The sequence below is a fragment of the Balearica regulorum genome, chromosome 20 (assembly GCF_011004875.1).
Source record: "Balearica regulorum gibbericeps isolate bBalReg1 chromosome 20, bBalReg1.pri, whole genome shotgun sequence".
NCBI classification, from domain to species: domain Eukaryota; kingdom Metazoa; phylum Chordata; class Aves; order Gruiformes; family Gruidae; genus Balearica; species Balearica regulorum.
Genome location: NC_046203.1, coordinates 9,271,438 through 9,289,126, shown reverse-complemented (window position 1 = coordinate 9,289,126; position 17,689 = coordinate 9,271,438). Strand labels below are relative to the sequence as shown.

Genomic DNA, 17,689 nt, shown 5'->3' with positions numbered 1-17,689 from the left:
TAAGTCGATGAAAAGATCTGGGTGGGAATGTGCACATTGCCTGATATGATTTGGTGTCCCAAATGGCCTTAAACAGCCCATAGAATTTCTATGTCTAAACCAGATTCCAGCAAAGGAGGCCTTTTATGATGCACTAATAGGCTCATTAGGCTTTCTTGGGCAAGGCACACTCAGCATCATATGTTTTTTCCATTACAGGAATTACACGTGTTTTGTTGTGCTTTAGGTTTTGTTTTGTTTTCCACATAGACTTGCCCTGACAGTTCCCCCATTCAGGTTTATATTGGAGGTACCATCTCAAGCCAATGAATTTTATGAAATATGTTGCTGGCACTCACAGAGAGATGCATAAAGGAAATATTCTAATGACAGTTGGAAAAGCTTTGATCCCTTTCCAAGACTGCACTCACGTCTTTGAAATGCGAGTTTGGCAGTGCTGGAAAGGCTGGGCTCCTTGGCTGTCTTTGGCACGAGCCCATGTGACAGACATTATGTCCTCTATCAGGGGACCCACATAACCTTGAGAAGTGTAAGCAATGCTCGCGGATTGCATTGGGTCAGATAGTCTGGGCTGATAACAAAGCAGCCGCGGCAGCAGGGGGGAGTCAGCCTAGTCCAACACAATAACTGAAAACTATTTTGACCTGGTAACTCTTGGGTCTGCTGCCTGCGGCTACGTAGTTGGACATGAACTGCAAAAGTAGTTAATTTATGCCTCCTTGAGTGTAGGAATGTGGTGATGATGGATAGGGATGGGAGGTTATTAGAAACATGGGGAGGAAGGAGAGGACGGAATTCCAGCACGTGTTTTTATCTCTCTCACACACACACACACGCTGGTTCCTTTGCATACATGCTCTTGGCTGTCTTGCATGTGTGCACAATCCAAACCCTTGCTTACACACTCACACCTCTGTTCGTGCACGCACATGCAGGCACATGTTCACATGCTGACAAGGGATTTGCCTGCGCTAACTGCTCGAGCATGTTTATGTGTTGGGGGGTGCTGACTGCTTTTACAAAGGGGTTTCCATTTACTTCCTCCCAAGCGTGATCTGTTTACATCTACTCCTATACAGACCCTTTGCTAAAAAATCATCTTAGCGTTCTGTTCTTACACTGTTTGAATATATTCTGCTCATTCACAGGCTTTCATTGGCTAGCAGAGAATTAGTGGTCAGAGAAATACTGTAAAACCAAGTCCAATTGATTTAATACAGTGGATTTACGTAAGACATAAGTTCAGTCTCGGTGATGTACTGACATCACTGGCCAATTAGTTAAATGCTGCCTGCTCTGAATGTTGTCTGCAGTAATAATCCACGTACAAAATAGCCCTAGATGTTGAAGCACATAGCCGGTATGTAAGTGAGAGAGCGATTGTGGCCATGAACTGCGGATATAAATGGGGATTGGATTGTGTAAACAATAAGCAAAGAGACGGCTGAGAATAAAGAAATATTAGTTTAGATTATTTGAAACCATAAGAGAAGAGCAAGGATAAAAATGGTAATCTCAGGAGGGGAGTTGGATTATAGTTACTCCTACAGGGATTTGCATAGGCCATAAAGTATCTGCATCCAGAGTCAACAACCGCAGTCTCAATACAGACAGCAGGCCTTTCCTTCCCACTGTGATACAAAACACACAAACATTTTTCTACTCAGAGGTACGCAGTGCTTCTGTTTCTGTCCTTTTCTGTCTTACACAAAGTATCACATCACTCCCATGTTCTCTCTTACACTTTCGCTCACTGTCTTTTATTGATGGTGCCATACGTGCAGACGTGCACATCAGCCCCTTCCCATGCGTGTGTCCTCCGTCACATACTCCCCCAATGCGCTTATGCTTTCATTTGGAAATGCGCATTAGCTCTCATACGCAACTTCAAACTGTTGCTTGCGGACATGTGTAAGTATGAGCCCATGTTGGGAAAAGATGTTTTCAAAGGCACAAAGAAGATCCTGGAAATAGATAACGCATAGCCTCAGAACATTGTGCAGATACATGCAGAACAAGCTTGAGGAGCTAAGGGAAAGATCTGTGTGTTTTCCATAGATGTGTTGGGAACACTGGAGAGATGAGAAATGTGTAAAGGGTCACAGTGCTGACCTGTCCTTCAGGATGTCATTCACATCGATCGGAAGATAAACACTGTATGGAATGGAAACATACCCTTCCACTGGTGTCCCCAAAGAGCACGTCTTCCTCCATGAGTCAGCGAGAGCCTGGGGACACCCAGCCATGAACTATTTTGGAGGCAATGACTTCAGCAAGTGGCAGGGGAAGCTATTGTGGAAATATGAATGTGTTTTCCATTGGGGAGTCCTCCAGGGAAGGACAGAAAGATCTTGGTGCTGAGCCAACTCCCCTATTTTTTCTTCACCCTTCTGGGAACGAAAGCCTTGCAAAGTATGCAAGGAACCCTACTTAGTGAATGTGAGTGCGTTTGGTTTGTGAGAGCTACATGAGCCCTATAAGCACCCATGCACATACAGAAAGGGGGACTTTGGGAAGCAGGTATCAACCTGCTCAAGACCATCATGGGATCCTTTCCTTAGAAGCTTGTCAGCTGTGCTTGGCTCAGTGTGATCTCTTTCCATTGTTTCCACCTGTCCAGTGAAGATAGCACAACTCATCCTTGTTTTAGATTATGTGTTACACAACACTTAATATCAAAAGACAATGTGAACTGGAGACAGAGAAGCAATGGGTTTACTCTTATGTTTCACGTTCTCCAGCTTTGCTCAGAGTTAGAGCATCGCAGTGCCACTGAAAGCAGCGTGGCACCATGGTACACACTTTGGCAAGTAGCAACTCCTGTATTCCAGCGTTGACAAAGTCTACTCCTTCAAAGCAGCGCTAAAAGTACTTCAACAGCCATCGAGCTTAAGGGATTGGCTTTGCTTGCCTGCAAGCAGATTGCTCTGTAACCTCCAGACATCCCAAAAGCTAAGAAGAAACACTGCTCACCTTAAGGAGCCTTAGGAATTTATGTCATGGTATGGTACCACTCCTGTGGAGGTCTCTCACAAGGACATCTCTTGGCACAACTTTGCTTGCTGGAAATAGCAATTCCCAAACAAGCATCCTATGTCAGGGTTAGACCAAGTGCAACTCAGCAGAAGTGACTGCTACTGGTGCTAAAGGAGTAACTTTGCAAGCTGGTGTTAGTTGTTGCTCCAGCCTGAAGATGTGAAACTTGTTACTGTGAAGGAAAATTAAAGGTAACAATAATAAACATCTTAGAGGAAATGTGCAAGGTAACTGCTGATATAAAAAGATTTACTGACCATAATACGTGGTTAATTACATTCATAATAAATAGATTCCTATACTTATCTTAGGAATGTGGACAGCTTTATGTATTTACCTTGGATTTTGTAGCCTCAGTTAATCAATGGCCTGAAGTCCTTAGATGAGATTTACTATATGAATGCAAAGTTAATTGAAGTTTGGGAGTGGGTTATTAAAATATTTCAGGTGACTGATATGCAGGATATTATAAGATCTTTGCCTGGATTGCAGCACTTCAATACTTTGTTGCTTTTTGTGTCACCTTTAGAAAAAAAAAAAAAAAAAAGCTTTTCTTTTTCTACAGAGCATACTTAGATGTCAATGAACTGAAGAACATACTCAAACTGGATGGATCCACACACCTCAACATCTTCTTTGCCAATTCCTCTGAGGAAGAGCTGGCTGGAGTGGCAACTTGGCCCTGGGACAAGGAAGCCTTGATGCATCTAGGTGAGTGATAAAGATGTTTCTTCTTTGTGAAGCATTCTTTTGAGGCGCTAAGAAGGAAAGACAAATATGCGTTAAGCTCTGTTCTGATTTCTTATCATTCCTCTAATATATAGTCAGGGGAAAAAAAGTATTTCACGATTCCCAGATACTGGCTCACAACCAGGAAAATATTAGGTTATAAACCCAAAGCATATTATGGTATTTGTAGATGATGTCAAGCTGAAAGTATTTCACCTTTTAAGTGAAGCTACTTTACAGGGCATTCACTCCATGGGAGCACTTTGCAAAGAAGATTGGGGGGATAGGTGGGGGGATGCTAGACAGAAGTGAATTTTTAACCTTAGCCTGTTATGTTCTGATCCTTACTTCATTACTTAGTAAGTGTTCAATTAATTGTCCTCACACAGTACAGCTACCATTTGTTGCTATTTTTCTCTACCAACGTGCAAAAGAGCAAATTGCTGAGAGATTGTATTTCTAATGTTCATTTGAGTGGAACTGGAAAGAGTTCGCTACCCTGCAGATTGCCCTGCGTGTTTCATAACTGGGTTGCTGAGCATGGCTGCTGGAACCCAGGGCTCCAGACAAAGCTGTGCAACCTCCCAAATGACTCATTGCCCTGACACCTGCAGTGCTGCCGGACCTGTGTTCCTTGCAAAATGTCAGATGAACCTCAAAAGGTTCAGAAGGCACCGACTGAGTCTGTATGTACTTCTCTTAACTGCACAAACCTCCCTGGGGCTGCAAACCTGATCTGGTCATAAAAGCAGGGATTCTCACAAGTTTTCCAGATATTTCTCCAGGCTGTCCAGACCTTCCTAGGCTGGAAGTGAAGTCTAGTTTCAGCCAAGTTCAGTCTTTGTGAAAGGCTGTTTCAGCCAGTTTTTATATTACCCAACCCCACGTTGAGCAAAACAAAAAAGATGTGGCAAATGTAAAGCTAGACGAGGGGAGCAAAATATGGTGTTTATTATTCTAAAGCATACCATGAGAGCTGAACTACAACTTGAGCCATCAGTCAGGGAGGCTTTTCCATGTTCAAAAATACATTACCCTCAGACCTTAGATATTAACTTTTCCTTCCAGTCACCTGTCTCCATAGCTGAGTGAGGCTCCATGGTCAGACCAAGCAATTGGAGCTGGCTGCCCTACTTCACTGAGTAAACGTTTTATTACGACATCCAGCTCTGCAGCTGCTCTGGAAGAAGCGTGAGCAAACTTCCCTTCCCAAAGACCGGCACTGACACCCAAAAGTCTCCTGCCGAGCTAGGCTGGAAGGGAAGTCACTTCCACTCTGACTTGCCTCCAGCCCCATCTCCCTGGGCTCCTGGTGGGAGCACCCAAAACAGAAGATGCTGTAAATGCCTACCAGTGAGCATTCCCCACGTCTTCTGGCAAAAACGAAGATAGATGTTAACCCCAGCCTCAACCAGCACCCACACTGCTGTGATTTCTATCACTGTGTAATACCACAACCCCCTACTCCTGCTCTAGCCCTCTAGCAGTAACTCTGCTTCTGATTGTGCAACGGGATGGGTTGCTGGTGGGAAACACTAGCCCTAATGCCACTGCTGGAGTGAAATCAGGCTGCAATATAGCCTATCCTGCCTTAAATGAGTATTTTCACAGCCTCCCTTGGTGTTGCCATGGGAGGGAGCAGAGAAAAAGGGGAGAGCTCCAGAGTGCCAAGAAGAACCTTCTGCAAGAAGGCTGGGGCTTGCCCAAAGCCCTGATGAGTTCTTCTGTCACTTCGTTAAGCTAATTGTCAACATCATGCCTGAGCAAAACAATTTAAATTCAGCTCCTACAGTGTATTGACAGAATTCATTGACCAAAAAAAGATCTCACGAGAAAAAAGACATTAGCCAACAGTTTAAAGTTGACTTGCAGTGCAAAAAAAGTAAAAATAAATAAATAATGGTCATAATTTCCTGTCATAATAGCCCTCCCAGACCTGTGCTTGGTCTGTAAGAATTCATCTTTAATCTTTTTTTTACTCTCTTCTATAAATCCAATATGTACTTAATAAAAAATATGAAATATGTCCTGTTGTGCAGATCTAAAGGCTGGGATAGAGATTGTCTGGGTGAGGGAGTTTATCTTTTCTGTAAAACTGCAATTGATTTAGATTCTTGACAGCTGTGAAAAATATAAATTTTCAACAAAGGCAAAAATAAAATCTCCCTCTCCAGCTGCCTCAGGGCTGTCCAATGCCAGAAGCATTTACCCAGCCTTTATTTTGAAGGCACGTCCTGCTGAGGAATTTCACCAATACTCCTGGCATTGGAAAACAAACTCTGGAAGTACCTTTGGGAAAGAGACCCCCACAAAACCATGCACCAAGGTCCTCTCTGGGTGTAAACAGCTCCACGTGGGTAGACCTCAAGCACTGGAGGACTCACAGCACGTATTGTAAGAAGGAACGTGGAAGGAACATGGGATTGCAGTGCCTGCATATGAGTAGGTCTGTAGACAATTAATTGGGTCTGTGGAGAGCTGGCGGAAGGACCAGTTCAGTGCTGTGAGAAGGATGTACAGATGCTCCATGTGGCATAACAGGCATGATGTTGTAGTGTGATTAATTTTGTTCACTCTTTTGTGTCCGTATTTAAATTTGCAGTCCATTTTTTTTAATACTAAGTATATATTTGTGCATGCACATGTGACTCCTCTCCACTGTGTGCGTGTAATCACACATGCCCACGCACAAAGGGAGTCTTTTCTCTATTGCTATGTGGGTGTGTGTCTGTGTCCTTGCAAGACATCCAAAGTGGTCTTCAGCATTGATAAAATTTCAGCTGGAACACTGTATCATGTGTGGACACTGTACTTGAAGGAAAATGTGAGCCAACTGGCAAAACCAAAGGAGAACAACAGTCAGGGAGGTATACAAGAAGGATTAAGCTACAAGGAAAGGTTGAATGGATTGTGGTTATTCACAGTGAAGGAAAAGAGCCTGAAGTGGGAATGATGACAATCTCATAAAAGCTGATGAAAGGGGAGGAGAATCTTCTGTTCTTCATATCTGTGTGAGGCAGGAGCTGAAGTCATGAACTTAAATTGCCAAAAAATCAATTCAGATTAGATGTGAGTTAAATCTTTGCAGCCGTAAGGATACTGAGGGCTGAAATTGATTGCTGGGGTAGTTGTGTCGTCAGGGGTTGTGAAGAGACGTTAGGGATGGTATAGACCTGATTGGTCCTGCATTGTTTGACAGTGGAATTAGATGACTTAAGATCTTCTCGGTCTTATTTTCCTGTAATTCCATGATTATGACAATCAAGTCTCCAGGCAGATGAGAAGGCAGAGTCTATGGTGTGTCTGAACCTGGTGATCTCATCTTCCCTGTGCTACAGTCATTGATAAAGTTCCTCCTGCCAAAACCTTTTCTCTCCTCATTGTCACTAAAATATTAGTGTGCCATATTCAAGATTTATTTTCCCACTATAACTTTTACAAAGCACTCTGCCGTTCTCATGGTAGGCAATATACACAAACAGTTTCAAATAAAAGGCTTGGAAAAGTTGAGGTCAACAAGCTAAATAAAGAAAATACGAAGCATATCATAAATCCAAAGGTATATCTAGCTGAGCTAAAAATATAATTCTTATGATTAATTCAATATACTGTAAAGTCTCACTAATACACTCTTTGCTTATCTACACATCCCATAACACATACAACAAAAAAAAATCACCATTGGTTTTCTTTGTGCACATTTAACAACCACGCAGTACTTTTAGAATTATCACATTCCAGGATTTCGTATTGTTTGACACATTAGACTTATGCATATTCATCAGTGGACCGTGCAGTTCAGATCAAACTAGACTTGTCTGAGCGTATGAACAGTGTGTTTCTGACAGTTACTTCAAAGCTGTCTATGTGATCAGAGCACACCTTGCAAAAACTGTTCCAGCCTCGGGTGTATTCTGTTTTCTTTGTCCAGCTTTTAGTTTGCAAATATTGGTGCAACCTACTGCGATGTTTAGGGTGTTTCAGAAGTTAATAGGCTTCTGTTATATCTTTGCCCTGTGGAATAGTATGCAGAGAGTGCTCCATGTATGTTTTGGTTGACTCGTGGTATCAAATACATTGCTTACACTTATCTGGGCAGAATCTTTCTCTTTTAGCACATTAAGTATTTGAAATTGCATAATACGAAGTAATTGCTTGTAGGATTTTTCTGTAAGTTAACAAACAAACCAAATTCAGCATATTCAGTTAAGGACCAATTGCCACTGTGTTTTTGGTTTAGGATCTTGGACTTTGTCCCACGATCCCTCATCCTTAGAGCCCCAGATTAAAGGTGAGATTAAACCTTGCCATGCAGTTTCTCTGAGCAGGCAATGTGCAAAAAGCAGTCTGTGCTGTAGAGGATCTAGTGAACTGCCAGTGGATATGCCCTCAGGATTGTCTTCCTTTCCCTTTCTCTTGCTGTTCTGAGGAAGACGAGGCAAATGTAGAAGCTACTATTCTCTTTTCCCCTTGCAGGTGGCATTGTGCTGAATCCCTCCTTCTATGGAATCCCTGGCCACACGCACACAATGATCCATGAAATTGGGCACAGCTTGGGGCTCTATCACGTCTTCCGGGGAATCTCAGAGATCCTCTCCTGCAGCGATCCATGCATGGAAACTGAGCCCTCCTTTGAGACCGGAGACCTCTGCAGTGACACCAACCCCGCTCCTAAGCACAAGCTGTGTGGGGATCCTGGACCTGGCAATGACACGTGCGGTTTTCAGAGTTTCCTAAACACGCCATTCAGTAACTTCATGAGCTACGCAGGTACTTGGGTTTCCTTGGTTTGCTGGTGGTGTCTGTGGTTGGGCAGGAACAAAGAATATCAGCATTAGCTCTGATTTCTACGGCCCATTTCATGCGGCGCCCTATGCTGACATGTGTGCCCATTGGTCTAGGACCAGCCTTGATGAGGGATCAAACTTGATGTCCTCAGGAATCCCTCCCAGTTCTCCTGTTCTTTTTTCCCAGTTTTCCCCAACGTTACATAGTTTAATGTGGTGACCAGGCAGAAGGTTTGGGGGAGGGAGGAAATGAGATAAGCATTAAGAAAACAGCTTCTAAAGGCTCTACAGCAAATTTGACAGCCTATTTCCCTGGGATCTGGATGCCTGATCTATGAGGTCTTCTTTGATAAAACACAAATTCAGAGATTCTTTACCCTCTCCCAAAGAAGATACTGAATGTCAGATGAATATTGATACCACCAAGGCTGTAGGATAAACCTGTGATAGGGAGACATCTAATGAGACACTGCTCCAGGTGTCTGTTCAAATACCATGTTTATTGTTTGGTTTGGAGTCACTGTGGTTCAGCTAGAGTCACTCCCATCTGAGTTTCATCATTAGAGTGTGAATACTGGGATAGTACCTGGGTTGGGATTGTTCTTCTGGTCAAAGACTACCAGTGTGCTGTGCTGGTTTGTGCTGGGAGTGCCACTACAAAGGCTCCATCCATATCACTGCGGTAAAACCACCCCTCGAAGAGGAATAGGCTGCTTAAGCGAAAGCCTGATTTTGTAGTTATAACTCTGCAGGCTTCTGTCGGCACAGAGTGCCGATTAGTGGCACTCCTACCCACAGAGCGTACCGCAAAGAGGGCATGAGCTCCTGTCACCCTTGCCCGTCGGATGAGGGTGGGGTGGGCTCCTTGCTGCACCCCTGGAAGTTCAAGGGGAGTTGAAGGACCCTCTGTTATTTCCCAGAAAGAACAGGGGATACCTTGGCTCATATTTCCCCTTATTTTGGGTCAAAGGGTCTAGCTGTGATGAAGGTTTGTGACATTGAGCTGACAGCATCAACAACATTTTAAAGGTGACCAGTATACTTATAGCCACTGAAGGGCACCTTTATACCCAGGCGAAAACACAGATTGCCCACTCAAAAGGTCATAGGAGTGCTTATTCTGTAATAAAACTGTAGAGAAGCAAAGTGTTTGATGTCATCTGGGGCACAGATTGAAATGATTTATAACAGAAATGCTTTTATGTCCTTCATGGTGCTAGCTAAAAGTGATGCTTCGTATTCTCTTTATTTTTCTGTTTGTTTAGAGAGTGTTTTCAGGGACAAGCATACACGCACTGAGCTCCTCAGCGAGTTATGCGCTTTAGTGCATGCGGTAGGGCAGAGAGTTACTGCCTGATACAGCCTCCCGGTAACATCACACAAATCAGTCAGTGCCACTTCAGATGACAACATCCCTCCACAAAATCTGCTTGTGTGTATGTGACAAGGGGAGGAGCGTGTGTGTTTCCAAACGCTGAGGTCTCTTTTTCCAGAGAGAACTTGCCTCGCCAATTCTCTTGAGAGCTGGGACAGAGAGGCAGACCACAGAGATACCTATCTGCTCCTGGGAGCTAAGTATGTGCTGGTGTTCTGAGCAGAAACCTTTTTTTTTTTTTCTTGAAAAATTAAATAAAGTGACATGATAGGCATCTTTAGAGCTCATGCATGAATCTGTTTGCTTTTCTGTTGTTGCCAGTGGAATAAAAATATATCAGGATATCAAATACCTTTGAAACATGTAGGTTGAGGTCATGCAGCTCTAAACATTGCCTTTCTTTCCTTTCTGTTTTGCTGCTTATATACAGCTTGATCATATTGTGTTTGTCTGTCTGTCTGTAACATCCATCTGTCCAGTTACCCCCAACGTTGTAGCAAAGCACTGACTTAAAAGATAACTTTTATTTCCCTGAAATAATAAGTCGTGATGTCCAGAAAATGAAGTGTGAGAAATTGGACTTGTAAATTATTTTTACAAGTCCAAATAGCCGTGGTGTTCCCAAATAAAAAGATAAGTTAATCTTTTAGACCACTCTCCATGAAATCAGCAGGAATTCTGCCTCTGAATTCTGCTGGAATGATCATCCCAGCACAGTCTCTTGAATTTCTCTAACTATTACTTCATTGGAGGATCTTGAACCTTTCTTGAAATGGAGTGATCCAGTGAAATATCTTTCTCCCTCGCCTTTCCTCCCTTCCCTTCCCCCAGGACACAGCCTGTGCTGATGTTTAAACAGATTGAGAATGCAGGTCATCTTTCTCCTGTGCCATTGTCTCACTGCCTTGTCCTATATATATTTTATTGTTCGTTTATGATGGCTATTAAGGGCCTTTGTCTCCTTTTGGGCTTCCGTGAAGAATATTTATGGCTTTTACAACATGCTCAGGGATAGACCATCGATAATTATTGAGGAAACCCAGAGATGTCATATTAAGGCAGCTTTTTGCATACCCGCAGGGATTTGTAGATATTTTCAAGCTGGTGGTGTCAGTCTCTCTGCTGTGCATGTTTGATGAGGGGAGGTTCACTGCTCAGTGGAATTTGGAGAGACACAGGAGAACGTGTGAACTGTCGTGTCCGTACTGTGGAAGGACTGCATTTGGGGCTGTGATTTGAGCAGGGTCTCAACCGAAGCTGTCTCCTTTTGCTTGCATCGCAGGGAAAATGCGCTGAGGTTTTAAATTAGCCAGCAAATTCACACTTCTCTTTAGAACAAGTTCATATTTTTTCATTCCTCTTGAGTTCCACAGGGCACGGACTTGAAGACATCAGAGCATCTAGTAACGCTATTACAATATTGAACTGCCAACTTACATGCACGCAAGCAACTCTCTGAACAGCCTTCGGTGACCTGCATCTTCCCAGAAAAGCGTACTACTTGACCTGTGCAAAACTGTCATTGTTGTTCATATTGCGGCAGCGTGCAGAGGTCCCGTCTGGGACTGAGCTTTACTGGGCTGGGAACTCTGCAGGCACATGTGAAGAAACACTCTGTGTTTTCAAGAGCTTTTCATCTGATGGGAAGAGTACCAGAAAAACGGTTAAAGTGCTAGCAATAAGTTCTTCAGCAGAGCTTTTCTGGGTGACTTTGCACAACATATTTATTCCTTCTGTGATCTGCACAATAGAGAAATAGTAATTTTCTACTTCTCCCAGGGCATTGTAGTTGTAAAGTTATGGTGTTCAAGAGGGCACTAGATGTGTTCTTGTTGCCAAATCATGTTTGGGGAAAACAGTCGAAATGAGAAATGGATATTTATGGGAAACTATCCAGCAAAATTATTTCTCCATTTTGAATGAAAAAGAAATTTGAAATACCAAAAATGTTTATAAGAAGTTCAGAAAGGGGATAGAATCATAATAGTAATGGGGGAGCTTTTTAATAGAAATTAAGTTGTTTTGCTGCACCAAAAATTTACTTTTTTAATCAGTATTTGTAACGATTTTCTTTTAAATTGATCCTGCAGAACATTTTTTATTTCTTCATTAGAAAATTTAAGAACTTTAAAAAAATAATGTCTTTTTAAAATTCTGTGTTCTTTTAATCTAAGAAATCTGTTAAAGTCTATTGCACACAGTTTGCATGAATCTCGCTCAATGCTTTATCCTAACACTAGCCGTCCTTTGTCCTTTTATCCTCTCTCAGACATATTCTTTTAGACATGAAATTCTTTGAAGTCCAAAGGTCCACTGCTAGTCCCGATTCTGACCTCAGGTGCTGCACTCAGGCTTTCTGTTTCTTCACCTCCATTTGTCTCTGTCTCATCTAGGGATGATCTCTCGGGGCTTCACGTATATCCCGGACCAGAGGGAGAGAAGGTTTTATTGATTTATTTTTTTCCTTTTTAACTTTTGTTTCCTTTCACCTGCCTCCACAAGTGATGACTGCAGTAATTTGTTCACAGGCCATTAACTTTTGAGTGCTGCGAGAACCCATCCCGGCCCTTGCAAGAAGCCACCATTCACTGGGTCATAATTCTCTCTTGCTCCCGCCTTATCTCCCACGTGGTTGATGCAGCTTCTGTTTTAATTTCAGATGATGACTGCACCAACTCCTTCACACCCAACCAAGTCGCCAGGATGCACTGCTACTTGGACCTCGTCTATCAGAGCTGGCAGCCTGCGAAGAAACCGGCTCCCATTGCAATCGCCCCCCAGATTGTGGCTCGGACCTCCACCACTGTCACCCTGGAGTGGTTTCCACCCATTGATGGCCACTACTTTGAAAGGTGATCACGCGCTGCTCTGTACTCTTGCACTGAATTGAATGGAAAGGGGAGAAATAGGGGAACAACCCGGGACCCCACTCCAGGAGCACAGCTTTATCGTGTGCTGTGCTCAGTCTGGGTTAAGGCTCTTTCCTAAATTGGTTCATATTGAGGAGGTTATTGATCTGTTTTCTGCCCTTCCTTTCTCAGCCTGTAGTACTCTGTGGAGAGCCATTGATTTGCCATGTAAAGGGCAAATCTTTTCCCATATGTTACGGGAGGAATTTTCAATCAACGATTCCGGCCCTGCGATTCCTGCTGTTATTGCTCCTTACAAATACCTGTGGGCTTCTGCTCTGCCTGCACGTTCCCCCTCCTTCTCTTTCACGTTTCTTTTGCAAGGACAAGGTGAATCTTGTTTCTACTCCCATGGCATCACAGAGCTCATGGGCAGTGGAATCTCTCACAGGGCAAGGAGGTGGCAGAGCCAGGGAGAGGGACAAATGCTGCCTCCTTCCCTGAGCTGCAGGTCTGAGATGGGAGCTGAACCAAAGACCCAAAACCCCTGAGTATCGTGCAAGCATCATCTTGCTGCACCCTCAGCAGAGCACGTAGGTCAGAGTATGTGTGTGTGTTCGTGTCTGATAGGCATGCAGCTACGCGGTACCAATAAACATGAAATGAATGCAGGGCTCTGGACAAGAGTTGCACCACATTGCAGTTCATAGCTGGAGCAACTCTTGCCCCAGGATGATCTGAGCAACTGGGTCATTCATCTAAATACTCTACGCCGTGCTTGGATAGGCTGCAGGAGCTATAGGGGTCCTAGCAGAGAAGTACCTAAATGATTGTCCTTCTCATATTCCTGTTAACTCACCTTCCCTGTTTGTCTGTCTTCTCCGCTTTTTGCATTGTTATTTTATAGAGAACAAACTTTGAGTGTCCTTCAGGGCTGTAGCAGTACATATCACAGGAGGCCGAATTTACAAGCATATTAGCGCCCAAAGAGCTGTCTCAGCACTGCTGCTTTGTGCAGTGAGAGCACCTTGAAAGCCACTGCCTCCATCAGGGATGAGGCTCCTTCCAGCACTGCTAGGACACCATGGCCATTGCAGTGGCCAGCTTGCACTTTATCTAAGTAGGCAGATAGCTGTTATTTTCTGCTCAGATGACATTTTCCACCTTTATCGCAGATTAATATGGGGAGAGCAATCAAATCATATTAGGAGTTGATAAAGACAGGTCTTGTGCTCTGAACAGTCTTTGCTTTAATTGCAGTTTTGCAACTGAATCCTTTTATTCCCTACATGTGAAAATGACTTATGTGAAGTTCTGAAAATTAATTCAGAATTTTTTGGCCCATAATCATTTTTAGGTCAATTAAGTTTCTCCAATTTAATTTAGATTTCAGAAGATACGTATTGTGTGTTAAATAAATACCATCTGCTTCTTAAAACACATTGATGCACAGTTAATTGTTAGGTAACCAAATATGTCTTTATTACATATTTCTTATAACTCAATCAATATGTTCTTAATAACCCCTAGTTAGTTGCTTCTTAAATAACACACAGTGGATAGCCTGCTAAATCTAAAATTTCATAACAGAGTTATCATCTGTTAAATAAATAGTGATTTTCTAGGAAAAAAAAAAGTCCTTTGGGTTTTCAAATCTGTGTGCTCAGTATTACTCAAGAGATTTAAAGAGACAGCCTCAAATAGTTTGAGTCCAATTCCTTGTTAAAATGAGATTCCCAACACTATCAGATACAGAAATGTTGCTGTGACCAGTTAAAAATGTCACTGAAATATATGAATGATCCTAAAACATGCCCAAATTTCTGATATATTAATCAAAACAAGGATGATAATAGTATTATAGTGATTAATAGTGGAAAAGCTCACATGCTGAACTTCCAGTACCAATGTGTCCAGCGCTGCTCGGCTAGAGATACATGCCTGTATCAATTTGTAAAATTGGGTCACTGTGCAAGACAAGTAGGAGGTAAAATTGGCCAAGTATAATCTTATCTGTGTGTGGGAATACTGTCAATCTTTGCAGATATTTTTACACAAAGTGCACACCGTGGCCCAAATTTTACTTGCCTCACTTGAATGAATAAACTCATTCACTTCAATGGGACTATTCATGTAAAAAACAGAGGACTGATACTCAGCTGCTGAGTGCCTTGGGCCTGGTTTCTCATGCACAGAGGCCCCTTCCGTGCTGTTTTGACAGTGTAAAAGGGCCTTAAAGGGATGAATGGCTCTGGCTACATTAGCAAGTATTGTGGCCCAATATAAGTAGATCTCTAGCGCAAAACAGTTGTTAATGAAGACCTGACGTCAACACTGTAGGGGTTTTTTGGGGGGTTGTTTCAGCCGAGCTCTGGCCTGGCGCATGGCTTCAGCAGTTGGAGCACATCAGGTGTGGTCCTGGAGCACATCTCCACTCTGGTTTCAGGCAAAACTGGGTCCAGCTTCCAGTTCCTGGACTGCGCAGAGTGCTCTAAGTGGGGAAGATGAAGAGTTTCACTTCAAAAGCTCGCTCCTGATCCAAATTACAATGCTACTGTAGGCGCACTCAGTGTAACTCCAGTTCCTTTTATGTCCTTTTCATTCCCTAGAGCTGTGCATAGGCAGTGACCTCTGCTTAATGAAAGTCAGGAAGGGAAAATTAGCCCTGTGTTTAAAAATGTAACACTGGGCTGGCTGTCTCTGTGGGTGAGGTCCTGACAGGTCTGCATTTGAAGGGAGATGGAGCGTGGAGGTAAAGACCATGTGCCTCTTCCCTGCTTTAGATGCAGCTTTGTGGCAGGTGCCGCAGTGCTAGGTGCTTTTCTCTTAGGACCTCAGTTCTGGAAATTACATGATTAATTATGTAGATCTGGGGACAGAGAGTAATGCTAACTCATAGTTCTTGTAAATTTGGGATTGGCTATCCTGTGTCCTCACAGCTTGGCAAGAGTAGCTACATGAGCTGTGCACAGAAGCAAAATCTTCTTCCTGACAGACCCTCCTTACCTGTTTAGAGTGTTCAATTGATGTCTGCTATGTTAGTCTAGTCATTTACCTGCACATAAATTTGCCAACATGTGTTTGACCCGAAACTCCAGCAGCTGGTTGAGCTTTGAAACATCTCTAATAATCAAATATGTCAAGAACCAGCATTTCTTCCTGTAGCTACTACACACAGGATTGGAATACTTACTGTTTTCCATCCTCACTTTAAAAAAAAAGCATGAAAAATGTCGCACGCGCATATAATACTATGTAATAATAAAATAATAATAGAGCCAATAAAACAAGTGAAAACAAGTGAGAAGAAGAAAACTCTATTCATTTCCTGACTGCGTCTATTAGATGCATTCATGTGCTGTCGCTAAGCATCCATTCACGCGCCTCCTGTTTGATATGCGTAGGCAGGATGTAAACAGTTATTGTAATAGGGCTCTGCAGCAAATTCTGCTTGGACAGAAAACTTTGAATGCATCTGCTCTTCCAAGTTTTCAGTGAGGTGACTGCATTAATCATGAATCTGATGCTATCTCGTTCTAAGCAAGCAAATATTTTGGTCAGTATGGTGTCCCAGATCTAGATGGCTACGCTTGATAATCGCTTGTTTAAACCTTGCTGGAAAGTTTCAGTGCCTTGGAGGGGAGAACACCAATTCTGAATTTCAAGTAAGGAGATACAATTTACTCTGAAAACAGGCACTCTTTACTGGAAGGACAACAGATTTTTACTGGTTTTGAGTTGCCCAGTGAACTGGTGCTGGCCCTGAAGAGAATTGTCTGGTTTTCACTAGTAATCTTTAGATTTCGAATCCACTTCACAGAAATATCATGCTGTAGGAATGAATTCCTCCTGAGCTCTGAACTTCATAAGCTGGAATTTCCCCAATACTTGGCTTATTAGAAAACAGAGAAGTCTAGATTTTCCATTACCCTGCACTTTAGGGAGTCATGTGCACCGGTGTATAAGGTGTCAGATATGCTATCGTTCCTAATTAATAGTGTTTTGAACCAATTTATGCTCGTTTTGTCTTGATGTCAGTGGCTGCATAAGGTGTAAGGATCTGGCTTAGATTTTCATAAGCCTGTAAATACGATTCCATAATTAGTTTTGACATTCATGGCTGTTTGTAGGATTTGTGTGCAAGAGTCTGCAGACCAAAAACTTTAACCCAGGAGTCATCCCCTGTGTAACTCCTTTCAGCCAGTGGAGTTACATCAGGGTTGAGTTTGGCTCCCAAGTTGGAAAAGTAAAAAGAGAAAGTTTGCTCATAACCTTTCCCACATGATGCTCCTTGTGATTTCTCTTACCTCCAAGTCCTTGCTGGTAAAAGGAAATGTTTGTCCATAAGCCTACAGTTTTTTCCACCATGGCAGCCTGTGATGAAATTGTATAGCTGCTAATTTGAGTAAAAAGCAGTCCTAATTGTGGAAACTTGGCTTTCAGAGTCCTGTCCTCATCCAGGACCAAGCGCTAATGCAGGAGTCTCTTTGTAGAGAAACTGAAAGATTATTATTGCAGGGACTTCTATCCTCACTGTTGGTGGATGTGTCTGAAAAACGACTGCACAATAGTAATTCTACATTTTGATTTCTCAGTACCTTTTATTCTGGATTCTTGAATTTTTTCGCATATATTATTTAGGTAAGCTGGGTTAGACACTTAAACCACTGCTAAATAGACAGCTGAGCAATGAAAGAGGCAGTGTTATACCAGTAGTGCAGGTGGGTAAAGTGAGACAGAGAGAGAAGTTATTCGCAACATGACCAGATTTGTTCATTACCAGCATTACAGATTGTGCAAGGAAGAGGAGGGCACCTTTGCCTCCCTCTTCTTTATGCTACCCCATTGCCACATTTTATTCTTCAGATGTTTTCAGCAGGTGCATCCCTTTCTGCACTGTCTGTGAGTTCAAT

At 42.8% G+C, this 17,689-nt stretch overlaps 1 protein-coding gene across 1 annotated transcript in view; it reads left to right on the top strand.

The window, feature by feature from the left end:
- PAPPA (pappalysin 1) overlaps positions 1–17,689 on the top strand; it is a 183,599-nt gene that overhangs the window by 49,295 nt on the left and 116,615 nt on the right. The window contains exons 3-5 of the mRNA XM_075772202.1: positions 3,602–3,747; positions 8,242–8,535; positions 12,587–12,779. Coding sequence (XP_075628317.1) covers positions 3,602–3,747; positions 8,242–8,535; positions 12,587–12,779 — 633 coding nt within the window. The remainder of the gene's footprint in view (positions 1–3,601; positions 3,748–8,241; positions 8,536–12,586; positions 12,780–17,689) is intronic.